The sequence below is a fragment of the Heterodontus francisci genome, chromosome 3, assembly GCF_036365525.1.
Source record: "Heterodontus francisci isolate sHetFra1 chromosome 3, sHetFra1.hap1, whole genome shotgun sequence".
NCBI lineage: Eukaryota > Metazoa > Chordata > Chondrichthyes > Heterodontiformes > Heterodontidae > Heterodontus > Heterodontus francisci.
The window spans coordinates 23,887,517-23,902,891 of NC_090373.1; the positions used below are offsets into that span (position 1 = coordinate 23,887,517).

Genomic DNA, 15,375 nt, shown 5'->3' on the forward strand with positions numbered 1-15,375 from the left:
CCCGGAAGTTGACCCATTACCCGGAAGTTGTCTGTCTGCTGGTGGTTGGAGGTGTTTGTCGCTGTGATGGAGGGCAGGTATGTTTCGCAGAAAATTAGCAAAGTCCGCTGGCGGCCGGTGTCTGGATCCAGCCTGCAGTCGCCCGAATGCTTCGCCACCGGATCGTGGGATTCTGAGGTGAGCAGAGCGGGAGCTGGGACCCAATAACGAGACTGTGGGAGAGAGGAATAGAGAACATAGCCTGGAGGGAGATGAGTAAAGTAAGAAAGAGTCAGAGAGGGGAGGGAGAGAGAGGCGAGGGATGATGGGGGGGAGGGGAGCGAAGTCGGGGTTGGGGGACATGGGAAAGGGGGACAGGGTAGAAGGAAGGGGGAGGAGTGAGGGGGAGGGAGAGAGCAGGTGTTAGAGGGGGAGGGGAGAAGGAGAGGAGGGTATGGTGTGGGGGGGGGGAGATGGCGAGTGGGCTGGGGGGAGAATGGGAGGCAGGGATAGTCGGAAGGAGGACGGGGTTGGGAAAGGCAAGGACTGAGGGTGAGGAGTGATGGAAGGGGAAAGGAGGGGGTGGGCAGAGGGTAGGAGAGAGGGGGCGATGGGAGAAGTGGGGAGGGGGAGGTTCAAATCTCCATTATAAAAAGGACATAGAGGCACTCAAAAAAAGTATTAAAATATTTCCTAAAATGATACCATAACTGAGGTCATACCTATTGGGAAAGATTGTACAATCTGGGGGCTCTTTTTTCTTAAAAAGAGAAGTCTGAGGGGAGAGTGACCCGATAAAAAAAGACCTTTGAAGATTATGAAAGGGTTTGATAGGATCGATGTAGAGAAGACAAATCCATCTATTGTGGAGTCCAAAACTAGAGGCCATCAATATAAGATTGTCATTAATAAATCCAATAGAGAACTCAGCAGAAACATCTTTACCCAGAGAGTGGTTGAAATGTGGAACTCACTACAACAAGGAGCAGTTGAGGCAACCAGCATAGATACATTTAAGGTAAATCTAGATAAAAGCATGAGGGAGAAAGGAATAGCAGGGCTGATGAGGTTAGATGGGAGGAGGTTGGTGTGGAGCTTCAACAACAACATGCAGCTATTTGGTCAAACTGACCTGTTTTCTGTTCTGTAAATACTTTATAAATTTATGTTGTAGCTAGGAAGTTATGCTGAACTTGATAAATCACTAGTTAGACCTTATCTGGAGTATTGTGGCCAATTTTGGGTGCTGCACTTTAGGATGTATTTAAAGACCTTGGAGTGGGCGCAGAGGAGATTTACGAGAATAAATAACGAGGAACTGTTTCCAGTTGCAGGAGAGTCGGTAACCAGAGGGCAAAGATTTAAGATAATAGCTAAAGAACCAGAGGGGAGATGAGAATCTCTTTTTCTGCAGTAAGTTATGATCTGAATGCTCTGCCTGAAAGGGTGGTGGAAGCCGATTCAATGGTAACTTTGAAAAGGAAATTGAATAAGTAGTTTCATTTTGAAAAGGAAAATGAGCAGGGCTATGGGGAAAGAGCAGAGGGAGTGGGACTAATTGGATAGCTCTTTCAATGAGCTGGCACAGGCACGATGGGCTGAATAACCTCCTGCTTAGTATAAGATTCTCTGGTTATTGTGTTCTGGTATATTCATCTCTCGCCTCTCACTTGAGTGTTATTAACTTTGAATGTGGAACTGAAGGATATGACGATACAGTACAGATTAAATAGTTCACGCCAAGCTTTTGGAGGGCTGTAATTGAAACAACTTTTGTTTTTTGAAACCTCTGTAATGAGCTTTTTTCCTCTATTGTCCCATGCAGCAGAACAAGGTGTGCCTTTGGGTGACAGGTGAAATGGAAAACACGAAACCGGATCAGCTGTTCTTGGACGACCCTAAGCCCGTGTGTGCAATAGACCACAATGGTGACGTCATGGATCTACAGGTAATTCAAAACAGTGGTCAAGCTTGAATGCAATGATGCAGCATATCTCACTCACCACCTTTATATCCTAATTCCCCCACCTTAGCATCAGACTGCATTTCAAACACCGCTCTAATAATATACATGTAATTGGGATTGTGACCTCTTATTTGTGCTATCGCTGAGACTGCCTATTTCCATCTCAATGTCCAACGTTGCCCCTGTCTCAGCTTATCTGCTGCTGAAACCCTCATTCATACCTTCGTTACCTCTAGACATGACTACTCCAACACGCTGCTGGCTGGTCTCCCACATTCTACTCTCCGTTAACTTGAGGTCATCCAGAACTCTACTGCCCATGTCTTAAGTCACACCAAGTCCGGTTCCCCTATCACCCCTGTGCTTGCTGACCTACATTGGCTCCCAGTCAAGCAACATCTTGATTTTAAAATTCTCATCCTTGTTTTCAAATCCCTCCATGGCCTCGTCCCTCCCTATCTCTGTAACCTCCTCCAATCCCACTATCCTCTGCGATACCTGTGCTCATTTAATCCTGACCTCTTATGCATCCCTGATTTTAATCTCTCCACCATTGGTGACCGTGCCTTCAATTGCCTCGGCCCCAAGCTCTGGAATTCCCTCCCTATACCTCTCTGCCTCACTTTTCTCCTTTAAAACACTCCTGAAAACCTGCTTTGACCAAACTTTTGGTCATCTAACCTAATATCTCCTTTTGTAGCTCAGTGTCATACTTTGTTTTATAATGCTGCTGTACAAGTGTATCATTATGCTAAAGGCACTATATAAATGTAAGTTGTTATGTGCGACATGGTATATTGTGTTGAATTATCATAGAAGGAATTGTATTCATGTGAAATTAAGATATATGGTTGGCATCCTTCCATCTACAAAAGATGATGGACATACAGCAAACAATCCATTTAGGTGGGGTGGCTTCTCTTGGTGCATCTTTGTTGATGGCTGTGAAGGCCAATCCTTGAGAGACAGGTTCTGCCACAAGTGCTGCACGTGAAGCTGCCAAGTGATGCTGTGAGTTGTTCTTTTTGACATTAGTGCCTGTTGCTAAGCTGTTGTAGCCACTGGTCATCGTGGTAGTGCACGCCAGTCCACAGGATGTGTCACCATTTCCCTCTTTCACCAGCTAATGACTCCCAGGTGTGATATTCAACATTTAGGGCCTTCATGTCACGCTTGCAAGCGTCCTTGAAACAGAGCTTTGGGCTCCCCACTGGTCGCCTGGCCCCGGCTACCTCACCATACAGAAGGTCCTTGGGTATGCAACCATCTTCCATCCTGCGGACATGTCCGATCCACCGATGCTGCCTCTGTTTGAGTCGTGACAACACACTTGGGAGCTGTGCCTTTGAGAGGACTGCCACATTTGTGATTTTGTCCTGTCAGGATATAGCCATGATGTGCCGCAGACAATAAAGATGGAAATTATTGAGCTGCTCTTTCTGGTAGCTGTAAGTCGCCCATGTTTCACAGTCATGCAGCAGGATGCTAAGAACACAGGCCTTATAAATCGTCAGCTTGGTATTATCACAAGAGCGTTTTGCAAGTCAGCCATACATGATAACTGCTTTCCCTATGCATGTATCGAGATCTGCATCAAGGGACAGATTGTCTGTCACCGTGGACCCAAGGTCGCAGGATTTGCTAACCACTTCCAGTGGGGTGTTGTTTAGTGTGATCAGGGGCAGAGATGCAACACCTTGCCCCATGACCACGTTTTTCTTGATGCTTATAGTCGAGAACAAGTTACAGGCATGGGAGAGACAGTCCATGAGTCTTTGTAGCTGAGTTTCTGTGTGAGCAACTAATGCAGCATCATCATTAAGATAACAAAGTGAATATTGACATCACTCTGTGGCAGCCAATGAGTTAGAGCTGGGGCAAGACATGTGATTTTGGTTTACTCATGGACTCATAGAAACTTACAACACAAAAGGATACTATTTGGCCTATCGGACCTATGCTGGCTCCTCAAAAGAGCATTCCCACATTCCTGCTTTTTATCTGTAAGCCTGTAAGTTCCTCATCCTCAAGTACCTGTCCAACACCCTTTTAAAATTATTTATGGAATTAAGCTTCCACCACATTTTTGGGTAGATCCCAACACTTCTAAGTCAAAAAATTTCTCCTCGTCTCTCCTCCGGCTATTTTTCCAATGATTTTGAATCTATGCCCTCCAGTTATTAACCAGCTTACTCGAGGAAATACTTTTCCCTAGTTACTCGATCAAAACCTCATCAACTTGTAAACCTCTTTTAGATTACCTAACCTTCTGTACTGCAAGGGGAACAGTCCCTACCCTCCACTCAACTAAGTCCTCAATCCTTGGCAACATCCTGGCAAACCTCCCCTGCACACCCTCCCCACCCCACCCCAACTCCCCAACAGCAGAATGCAGTGAGTGGAGGATAGTTGCATACAATTTTGCATAAAATCACTTCCAGTGATGCAGTCTCCAGGCGTTATTGACAGGGCAGTTATCAAATCATTGCCACTCTTATTGTCATAGTAGTGTCACAATATGCAGATTTTAAAATTAATGCTGTAATTTCAGATCACCGCACTCCACCCGCAACCCCCCCACCCTCCCAAACTGTTCTGATGAAGAGTCACTGACCTGAAATGTTAACTCTGCCTCTCTCTCCACAGATGCTGCCAGACCTGCTGAGTATTTCCAGCATTTCTTGTTTTTATTTCAGATTTCCAGCATCTGCAGTATTTTGCTTTTATTTTAATAAGCTATTGACTTTACAGTACAGATAAATTTCACAGATTTTCTGAAGGCAGACAGGCTGTACAGAAGACCAGGAGTGGCAGCCTTGAGAGAGAGAGGGAACACCTGCTCTCGGAAGTCTGATACAGCAAAAGGCTGTGAAGACTCGAACCTGTTTTGAAAGTTAAAGCTTGTGGAGAAGTAAAGACCAGCAGGATCATGAGAAATTGCCTTATTCATGAACATCCAGGTCAAAAGTGCTCAGGAAAGTGAGCAAAGAGGGCATTGAGAGAAAGGTCTGAGAGATCCAACCCATTGCAACTGGGAGGAGTTTGGGACTTTTAACCACAAAGATTTCACCATCAAAGAGAATTTTGTAATGTATTAGTATGAGGTTTTCAAGTGTTTTAATATGTAAAGAAAATACCTTTCTTTGCAATCTGGGGTATCAGCTACTTACAAGGTATTATTCAGTTAATAGGGATTTCTTTTAGTTTCGTTGTTATAAGTCTTAAAACGTGAAATCTTGTGTAATTCTTTAAATTGGTCTGGGGGTTCGTATCTCGTATTTTTTATGTTAATGTTCTCACTGAGGTCATAACAGAATTCAAAGCAAGGGGTGCTAGGATTATGTGGGCTACTATTTTCGGGTGTGTGTGTAATATTTGTGTCTGCAAATATCTATAGAAAACCTGATCCCTGTTTTCACATTTTTATCACTTTTCAACTTACTTCCATTATAAATTCTTACATCGATTTGTGATAGAAATAACTGTAGCTTTTCTACTTTTATAGTTTCTGGATCAGGAGAGGATTATTACTGCTTCTTCTACAGGGAGTGTCACTGTATTCCGTCATCATCTGAACAGCGAGGTAAAGATACTAAATATGAAAGATTGTACAGTAATATCCTAAAAGTGGGAATTTAAAGCGGAAGGAAAGTTTGTTCAATCTGTTCTTTTATTTTTCAAGGACTCTGCATTGACTTGACTTGACATTTTGTGGAATAACATTGATTCCCACAAACAGCAAGTAAAAAGATGCCCTTCCGTTACAGTTTAGAAATGGGCTTAGTTTATTCTTTAAATCAAAGCAGACTGGCTCTTCCATATTCTGTCAGTTTTAATGCCCCCTGGTGTTGATGGCCTGATTCACACTCCTGATTTTAAATGTCCTGGTTGTGTTTCTTTCTACCCACCCCAGCAGACACTGTCTGTCCTCCAGCGCTGGGAACGTGCCCACTACCATTCCCACGGCAGTGCTCCCTGTACGAGTCTGGTCTGTGACGGCCCCGAGATCATCACCGTCGGGGAGGATGGCCGGATCAACCATTTCCAAGCTGACCGAAAAGAACCGGTGCGGACCATAGGTGGGTGTAAAGAAAAAAAAGTCTGACCACACTTGATAATGAAAGAACTTGCGTTTATACAGAGCCTGTCAGGACCTCAGAACGTCCCAAAGCTCTTTACAAGTTTACTTTTGAAGTGTAGTCACTGTTGTAATACAAATGTTGGAAACATGGCAGCCAATTTGCACACATCAAACTCCCACAAATGGCAATGTGATGATGACCAAATAGTGATGTTGATTGAGGGATAAATAGTGGTTAGCACAGCAGAGAGAACTCCCATGCTGTCTTTCAAAATAGAATCATGGGATTTTTTGTGTCCACCTGAGAGTGGACAAAGCCTCAGTTTAATATCTGATCTGAAAGACGGCACTTCCGCCAGTGCAACACTCCTTCAGTACTGCACTGGAGTATCAGCTGAGAAACATGCACAAAAGGAGAAATCAAATTCTTGGGTTGTTCAACCTTCCATTTCACCAATGAAACTCTACAGGGCAAAGGCACCTGATGGTAAGTGTTTTGCCCCCCACCCCCTCAAGGAATTGGCCTTCTCAGTTACTTGTTTCAACTTCCTCTATTGCCTATTCCCTGAAAATAGGATTATTTTTTAAAAATAATTTCAAAGAGTATGTAGAACAACTTGCATTTATATGGTGCCTTTGATGTACAAAGCGCTTCATAGGAGCATAATTAGGCAAAATCTGACACCGAGTCACAGAGAAATGGCAGGTATCTAAAAGCTTGGTCAAAGAGGTAGGCTTAAAGGAGGAAAGAGAGATGGATCTATTTGGCGATAATGATCAGATAATCTGTTTTTAGGTAGGATTTGAAAGACACTGGAGAGAACTCATCTACTGTTTGAATAATTCCATGACATCTTTTGCACCCACCTTGAGACGGTAGACAGGACCTTGGTTAATATCTGACCCGAAAGACAGCAGCTCTGACAGTGTAATAATACTCCTTCACTATTGGGAGTGTCTGTCTACATTTTGTGCTCAAGGCCCTTGAGTGGGACTTGAACCCACAGCCTCCTGACTTGGAAGAGAGTGTGCTACCTACTGACCCACAGCTGACACCTGCATAATGAATTAATCTTGCAAAGTGAAAACAGGCTTCCAACAACCAATAGCACTGTCTCACAAGCCCGTACTGATGAACAGTAGTGGTATTGGCTTTAACAAGCTTGTCTTCTGCTTAGAATAAGAGTGTTTGTTTGAAAGTGGGTCTCCACAGCGCGGCTTATTATCTCTTCTCCTTCCAGACAATGCTGATAGCAGTTCCCTCAATGCAGTCACCTTCCTGCGAACTACAGAGCTGTTGACAGTCAACTCTATTGGGCAGTTGAAAATCTGGGACTTCAGACAGCCAGGAAATAAGCCTTCTCAAATATATTCTTTGTAAGTTCAGCAATTGCTATTTTCTTTTAAGCTTGCTCCAGATATAGGGAATGTATGTACGAAACCGCAAGAGATGATGCAAAATAGATAATTACAATCACATAGATAAGTCATAACTGCAATTGTAGAAACCTTTCAAAGCCCTGTTATTTTGCAATACTCGAGATTAAAAAGAGTGGTAGAAATGCACAGCAGGTTGTTCGTCGTGTGAAAAAAGTTTAACATTTGAGTGGAACTCATCAACAGACATTGTTAGAATGCAAGTTTGCAACATCTGCTATCCACCACCACCCCCCACCCCCCTCACTAAAAGGACAATTCAAATCAAAGGCTACACCCCTCTTCAAATATCCACCTCCATACTTAGATCATAGAGATTGGAAGTCTGCCCTTCACGGTGAAAGGACTGAAGACACGGGCCCTTAGACCCATAGCCCTCCAGCTCTGCAGTCCGTGCTGCACAGATCAGTTGGACCTCAGCTGGTGCACATTTACACATCTGAATTTTGAATTACATTTTACGGCACAGAAGGAGGCCATTCAACCCATCACACACACATTTGACTTCCATTTCCCTATCCTTTCCCCATACGCTTTAAAAAAATATATTTTGACAGTTCTTAGGGATTCTGTTTCCACCACTTTCACATTGAACATTTCATGTCCTGCATTTAAAAAAAAAAATGTCCAGACCCCTCCCTTCATTGTTTTGATAAACTTATGATGTCGATTTACCGAGTCACCCTAGAAAGAGGAAACAGTGAGTACACTTGCATTTATATCGCACCTTTCACAACTTCCAGATGTCCCAAAGTGCTTACAGCCAGTAAAATACTTTTGAATTGTAGTCACTGCTGTAATGTAGGAAATGGGACAGTACTGAGTTCCAATTTCCCGCTGTTCTGTAGGTAAAGAAGTTTCTCCTGAATTTTCTATTGTATTTATTAGTGATTGTCATGTGTTTTTTTTAATTCATTCATGGGATGAGGGCATCGCTGGCTCAGCCAGCATTTATTACCCATCCCTAATTGCCCTTGAGAAGGTGGTGGTGAGCTGCCTTCTTGAACCGCTGCAGTCCATTTGGGGTAGGTATACCCACAGTGCTGTTAGGAAGGAGTTCCAGGATTTTGACCCAGCGACAGTGAAGAAATGGTGATATAGTCCCAAGTCAGGATGGTGTGTGACTTGCAGGTGGTGGTGTTCCCGTGCATTTGCTGCCCTTGTCCTTCTAGTTGGTAGAGGCCGCAGGTTTGGAAGGTGCTGCCCTAGTTTTGCTCTCGCCACAAGTGGAAACATTTTCTCCATTTCTAGCCTATAAAACCTTCTCATTATTTTAAAGACCTCTAGCAGATCTGAAACGTTGGTTGCCATAACATTAAAAATGAGAAGTGTGCGCTTACTCTCTATACAATTCTTCTTCCTCATGCCACTGTTTGTTGGTTTCCAGGACGGGTGAACGAGTGCCACTGCACTGTGTAGACAGACATCCAAACCAGCAGCACATAGTGGGGACAGGCGGCCAGGATGGAACACTGTGTATCTGGGATGTCAGACAAGGAAGCATACCCATCTCTTTGCTGGATGCTCATTCTGCTGAAAGTATGTTTGTTTCTTGTCGTCTTTCCCACCCTCTATCTGCTAAGAATTTCCAGCGCTAATTTTTATCTGTTGAACTTGCAGGTTTTTTTTTTCAGACTCTTTGGGTGGGGTAGCATGAATAATGGGGGCAATAATCCAGAATTGAGAGACAGGTTGTAAAATAAAATGCATTTACATTTCATTGAATTATTTTCAGGAGAAGCGTCTTTAGTGGTGAGAATGTGAAACTCGCTACCACAGGGAGTACTTGAGACAATTGGCATAAATGCATTTCAGGGGAAGCTAGATAAATACATGAGCAAGAAAGGAATCGAAGATTATGTTGATAGGGTGAGATGAAGTTGAGTAGGGAGGAGGCTTGTGTGGAGCTTGAACACCCGCACTGTCCTAGTTCCCTGGTACTTACTGCATTGTCCAGACTTACAAATAACTTATATTTACAAATAACAGTTTTGAAGGACTATTATAAATTGACACTTCGACACCAGTGACAATACTTACACAATTACCATTGGTAAGTTAGTAATGACAATTGGTGCAGCTTAATGGAGGTTTTATTTAGAGGAGTCTTCCTTTGACTTGCTTTCACTGTAATGTATGTGGAGCCCACTAAAGGATCCATGTGAATTCCCACCAGATCTGAAAGACTGAAGCACCCTTCAAATCCATCTCACTGGTGCAGGGCCTAATCCTGGTGTCCATCCTTTATAGTGTGATTCCTAATGGCCCTAATATTCTCAACTTCAAACCTCTTGAAGAACTGGCCTGATTACTTCATTTTATTTCTGTGTTAATCATTGAATTCTTTCCATTCTCCACTATCCTACCCTTAACCTTTGGCCTGCATGGAACAGAAATATTGTGATTCCACCCATTGCTGAACAGTGCATAGATGTTTGGAGCCATCTATACCATCAACCCCACTTAAGTGATTAGAACTAACACACTCCCATTTTGTTGATCAGCACCCACATTACTTGAGAATATCTCCTCAGCACTCTATGATCAGAGTCACAACCACTCAGTTGAACATCCACCTCCTCCCCAACCCACTGAACATTGTTTTGGTTACAGGAGCCCTATACCCTCGCCATTTTCTGCCCGCTCCTCCCACTTCCCTCCGCACTGACCATCGCTTACCTAATTAGACACAAGCTCCCTGTCCTCTTTTCCCATCCTATTACTTTCTATCTGCCTCCACTCTTCCTCAACACCCCCTCCCACCCTTTTTGATCCAGTTCAGTTCCCCCACTCTAACCCTGCTTGACCTGAATACTGCACTTGAACTTGGCTCTCTTTATGCAATGCTACAGGCATTAGTACCATGTTAACAGTAGTGTGGCTGCACACAAGAGTTTTCCATTATAAAGAACAACTTGCATTTATATAGTGCCTTTAATGTAGTAACGTGTCCCAAGGTACTTGATAGGAATATTATCAACCAAAATTCGACAAGAGCCATTTGAGATATTAGGACAACTGACCAAAAGCTTGGTTTTTGAGGTAGGTTTTAAGGAATATCTTAAAGGAGAAAAGAAATGTAGAGAAGCGGAGAGGTTTAAGGGAGGGAATTCCAGAGTTTGGGTTCTAGGCAACTGAAAGCACAGTCATCATTGGTGGAGCCATTAAAGTCAAGGGTGCGCAAGAAGCCAGAAGTTGGCAGAGGGCAGAGATCTCCAAGGCTGGAAGAGGTTACAGAACTGAGGAGGGGTGAGACCATGGAGGGATTTGAAAAAACAGATGAGTATTCGAAAACCAAGGTGTTGCCAGTCTGGGAGCCAGTATAGGTCAGTGATCACAGGTGTGATGAGTGAATGGGACTTGGTGTGAGTTAGGATAGGGCCAGCAGAGTTTTGGATGAACTCAAATTTATGCAGGGTGCAAGGTGGGAGGCTGGCCAGGAGAACATTGGAATAGTCAAGCCAAATCAAATTAAAGACATGATGAAGTTTTCAGCAGCAGGAGAGCTGAGGCAGGGCTGTTGGGGGCAATGCTATAGAGGTGGAATTATGGCAATGGTTTTGGTCTTCACAATATTTAGTTGGAGGAAATTTCTGCTCATCCAGTACTGTATAAGCAGTGTGACAAATCAGAGGTTGTGGGAGGGTCAAGAGAAGTGGTGTGATTGAAACTGATATTTCGAATGATGTCACTGACAATTTACCGTTTTTACGTTTATAATGAAACTGCGTGTGTAAATTTGTCACTATACTTGTGTTTTCTTCTCCTGTTCCCCCTCTCCTCTCCAATCAGCCCACCCCCTCATAAACTGTCCCTGATGAGTTTAAAGCATCAGCCATAGCTCAGCAGCTCTCTCTCGCCTCTGAGTCAGAAGGTTGTGGATTCAGGTCCCACTCCAGAAACTTGAGCACATACATTACAGTGCAGTACTGATAGAGCACTGCACTGTTGGAGGTGCAGAATTTTGGCTGAGATGTTAAACCGAGGCCCATTTGCTCCCTCGGAGGATGGAAAGATCCCATGGCACTATTTGAAGAAGAGCAGGGCTGTTCTCCCTGGTGTCCTGACCAATATTTATCCCTCAACCAACATCACTGTAATAGATAATATGGTTGTTTTAATATTGCTATTTGTGGGACCTAACTGTGCACAATTTGGCTGCTACATTATAACAGTGACTACACTCAAAGTACTTCATTGTCTATAAAGCTATTAGGAATGACCTGAGGTTTTGAAAGGCACTACAGAAATATCTGTTCCTTCCCTAAACAGAGATAAGAATTAATGGAAATATATATATTTTTTTTTAATGGATATGATGTCAGACTTAAAATGAGGTCTGAATTTGCCCAGTGATCCAATTTTTAATGTCAACCTTATGATCCGATTTTAACTCTGTAAGTGAATGGATTCTGAGTAAGTTAAAAGCTCACCCCTCATCTCTGGCTCGTCCTTCCTAGACATGGCCTTGAGCAATGTCTCCCATGTCCAGTGCAGTAGCTAGCAGTGGCCACAGTGGGCTGACTGGCTCCCTCCTGTGCTGTGATCTCGACATGCCTCTTCCAGTTCAATGACAGACATGCCATAAATGAACTATGCTGGTGTGAATGTGTGTCACTGTTGCGCTTCGTTTGTTGTAAATGTATACGGTTGAATGGCAGAGTGCAGAGTTCTCACTGTGTGGTATACTTTATTAACAGTGTGGGAAGTTCATTTTCACCCCTCCAATCCTGACCATGTGTTTACCTGCTCTGAGGATGGGTCACTGTGGCACTGGAATGCTTCAGTTATAACTCCTGATCTGCCTTCCTTTCTTCAACAAGGTATGAACCGAGTCACTGATTCAAAGTTGCAGATGTTGCCTGCTGGCATTGGATAGTATATTAAATCATCCCAGAAAATGCTATGGAGCAGAGATTTTTTATTTAAAAAAAAATCAAGTGTGGGCTTGGTGCAAAGTATATACTGATCTGAAAAGGTGAGTTCATTCTTTGGGTCGTGAAAACCTTCCTTCAAGACATTCCAGCTCAGCACTGAGAGTCAGGAGGCAGAGTGGGTGCTGCCACAACCACATACTTTGGCACGTCGCCTCAAAGCCCTGCCTCGCTGGAAATGTGCTCACACCCACAGGAGACACCCATCTCGCTTCTCTCTGTCCCCTTTTCTCTCTGGCTCTCTGTGTGCTCTCTCTCCTTTCCCCCCTCTCTCTAGCACACACTGTTTGCCCCCTGCCATCCCAACACACTTTCCTTTCTTCCCTCTCCCAATCTCTCTGGCTTGCGTGTACTCTTTCGTCTATCTGTCTCTCATTCTCTTTTTTTTTCTCTTCCTCACCGCACCGCCCTTTGCTCGCACATTCTCTCTCGCTCTCTCTCACCAACAGTAACTTGAATTATATCTTTAACTTAATAAAACATCACAAGGAACCTTTACATGAGCCACACAAGGAGATATTAGGGCAGTTGGTCGAAGAGGTAGGTTTTAAGGAGCATCTTAAAGGAGGAAAGCAAGATAGAGAGGCGGAAAGGTTTAGGAAGGGAATTCCAGAATCCAGGCAGCTTCTCTCACCTTTCTGCTCTCTACCCCTGTATCTCCGCTCCCCTCCCGCCTGGCTAAGCACACTCTGTTCTCCACTCCCCTCACTGTCTCTATCTGACTTTTTATTCATTCACAGGATATGGGTGTTGCTGAACAATACAGCATTTATTGCTCATCCCTGATTGCCCTTAAAAAGGTGGTGATGAGCCACCTTCTTGACAACTGAGTGGCTTGCTAGGCTAATTCAGAGGAGAGTTAAGAGCCGACCACATTGCTGTGGGTCTGGATTTACACGTAGGCCAGACCGTGTAAGGACAGCAGATTTTCTTCCCTAAAGGACATTAGTGAACCAGATGGGTTTTTATGACAATCCAGTAGTTATATGGTCACCAAAATAGCTTTTGGTTTCCAGATTTATTTAATTAACTGATTTAATTAATTCCCCAAGTGCCATGGTGGGATTGAACTCATTTCTCTAGATCATTAGTGCAGCCCTCTGGATTACTAGTCCAGTAACATAACCACTATGCTACCATTCCCAACTCTGATTATAACCTTGAGGTCTCTAAATCTTAATCACTTTCTGAATTCAGGCTGCCTCTGATTGAAAATATGTATGTGTTTGCTGGTGCAACAATATACAGAATGTGTTGTTGACAGCAGACAAAACTCCAGGCTGTAGTGGGAGCACCAAACTGTAGACATTTGGTGTTTGACTATAGTGCAAGATTGGTAGCAGCAGCACAGGTAGGTAAGGTGGTTAGGAAGGCACATGGGATACTTGCCTTTATTAGCCGAGGCATAGAATATAAGAGCAGGGAGGTTATGATGGAGCTGTATAAAATGCTAGTTAGGCCACAACTGGAGTACTGTGTACAGTTCTGGGCACCACACTATAGGAAGGATGTGATTGCACCAGAGAGGGTGCAGAGGAGATTCACCAGGGTGTTGCCTGGGCTGGAGCATTTCAGCTATGAAAAGAGACTACATAGGCTAGGGTTGTTTTCCTTGGAGCAGAGAAGGCTGAGGGGGGACCTGATTGATGTATACAAAATTATGAGGAGCATTGATAGGATAAATAGGAAGAAACTTTTTCCCTTAGCGGAGGGGTCAATAACCAGGGGAGCATAGATTTAAGGTAAGGGGCAAGAGGTTTAGAGGGGAGTTGAGGAAAAAAGTTTTCATCCGGAGGGTGGTTGGAATCTGGAATGCACTGCCTGAAGGGGTGGTAGAGGCAGGAACCCTCACAACATTTAAGAAGTATTTAGATGAGCACTTGAAACGCCATAGCATACAAGGCTACGAGTCAAGTGCTGGAAAATGGGATTAGAACAGATAGGTGCTTGGTGGTCGGCACAGACACGATGGGCCGAAGGGTTTGTTTCTGTGCTGTATAACTCTATGACTCTATTGGTGGTTCTGAAAATTGAATGTTAATTGAGCAACAAATGCACTGAAGGGTAAGTTTTTATTATAAGTGCACAACATTGTTCTCATCACTTCTCTTTCTCTTACATTTTCTTAGGCAGAAGAAACTTCTCATTGAATAGTACAGTTCCCCACGCTGAGATGAACCAATCAGTGAGCAGTGCATGGCTCACCATGGATGCTGCAAAAGGAAGAGTGGATATCGATAACCTGCTGTCAGCTTATGTCCTGTCGGTGAATAGTTTGGATGTTGTGGGAGAACATTTAGTGTGTGGGACAGATGCTGAAGCTATCTACATGACCAGCAATTTGGAGCTCTGATAGGAAGAAAGCCACACAGCAGACTTTGATAAATCTCAAATGTAAATTCTTGTACATGTACCATTGTTCTTAAAAAAAAACCTGCCAGCCTATGAGTGCAGCACAATGGCAAGCAGGCTTAGTTGACCTTTTTTAAAAAAATAAATTACCATCAAAGCTGCCTTGGTTATGTCTTCTTTAAACATTGGGCAAAAGGCCAAACTATCGAGTTGGACTCGAGCCCGCAACCTTCAATAGCAAACTCCTATCAACCCATGATGGTATTCTCTGATTAAGTTCACTGAAAAGCACTTGCCTGAGTGTCAGATTTCTAAGACTCTGGCCCACAATTTGCGAGATGCTAAGCTGGAGGGACAAAGTCCTTCCAGAACTTAAAAACATAAGTTGATTTGAATGGGTCCCCCACCCCACTGCCAGAGAATCTGCTGGTCTCACACAGTCAATCTCCAGCTAGAAATTATAGAAGTAGTTTTCTAACTTTGCCACTACTGGGAAGCTTCACCTGATGAAGGTGCATATTGGACATGTGCCCTTGTTGGAGTTTTCTGACTGGTTGGAAAATTGCGCGTATTGGACCTTAGGCTGAAGTGATACCATTCTTCCCTTTTGAGTCAACATCATCGGT

The 15,375-nt window shown here is 43.7% G+C and overlaps 1 protein-coding gene across 2 annotated transcripts; it reads left to right on the forward strand.

Annotated features, from left to right (window-relative positions):
- Positions 1–18: 18 nt before the first annotated feature.
- Positions 19–14,909, forward strand: nup43 (nucleoporin 43). Of its 2 annotated transcripts, none has more exons than XM_068020177.1 (8): positions 19–177; positions 1,805–1,927; positions 5,451–5,528; positions 5,859–6,024; positions 7,268–7,403; positions 8,851–9,002; positions 12,164–12,286; positions 14,527–14,909. In XM_068020177.1, the coding sequence occupies exons 1-8, from the start codon at positions 67–69 to the stop codon at positions 14,748–14,750; spliced, it is 1,113 nt and encodes a 370-aa protein (XP_067876278.1). In that variant the 5' UTR covers positions 19–66; the 3' UTR covers positions 14,751–14,909. The 2 variants fall into 2 exon arrangements, with proteins under 2 accessions (XP_067876278.1, XP_067876279.1); XM_068020178.1 differs by having other exon boundaries at positions 5,862–6,024.
- Positions 14,910–15,375: the final 466 nt, after the last annotated feature.

Excerpts from the sequence above, each read along its gene's own strand:
- nup43 (XM_068020177.1), top strand. The coding sequence starts at position 67 with ATGGAGGGCAGGTATGTTTCGCAGAAAATTAGCAAAGTCCGCTGGCGG. Across the intron at positions 1,928-5,450 it reads GTGACGTCATGGATCTACAG|TTTCTGGATCAGGAGAGGAT; the intron begins GTAATTCAAAAC and ends CTACTTTTATAG. Across the intron at positions 7,404-8,850 it reads CCTTCTCAAATATATTCTTT|GACGGGTGAACGAGTGCCAC; the intron begins GTAAGTTCAGCA and ends GTTGGTTTCCAG.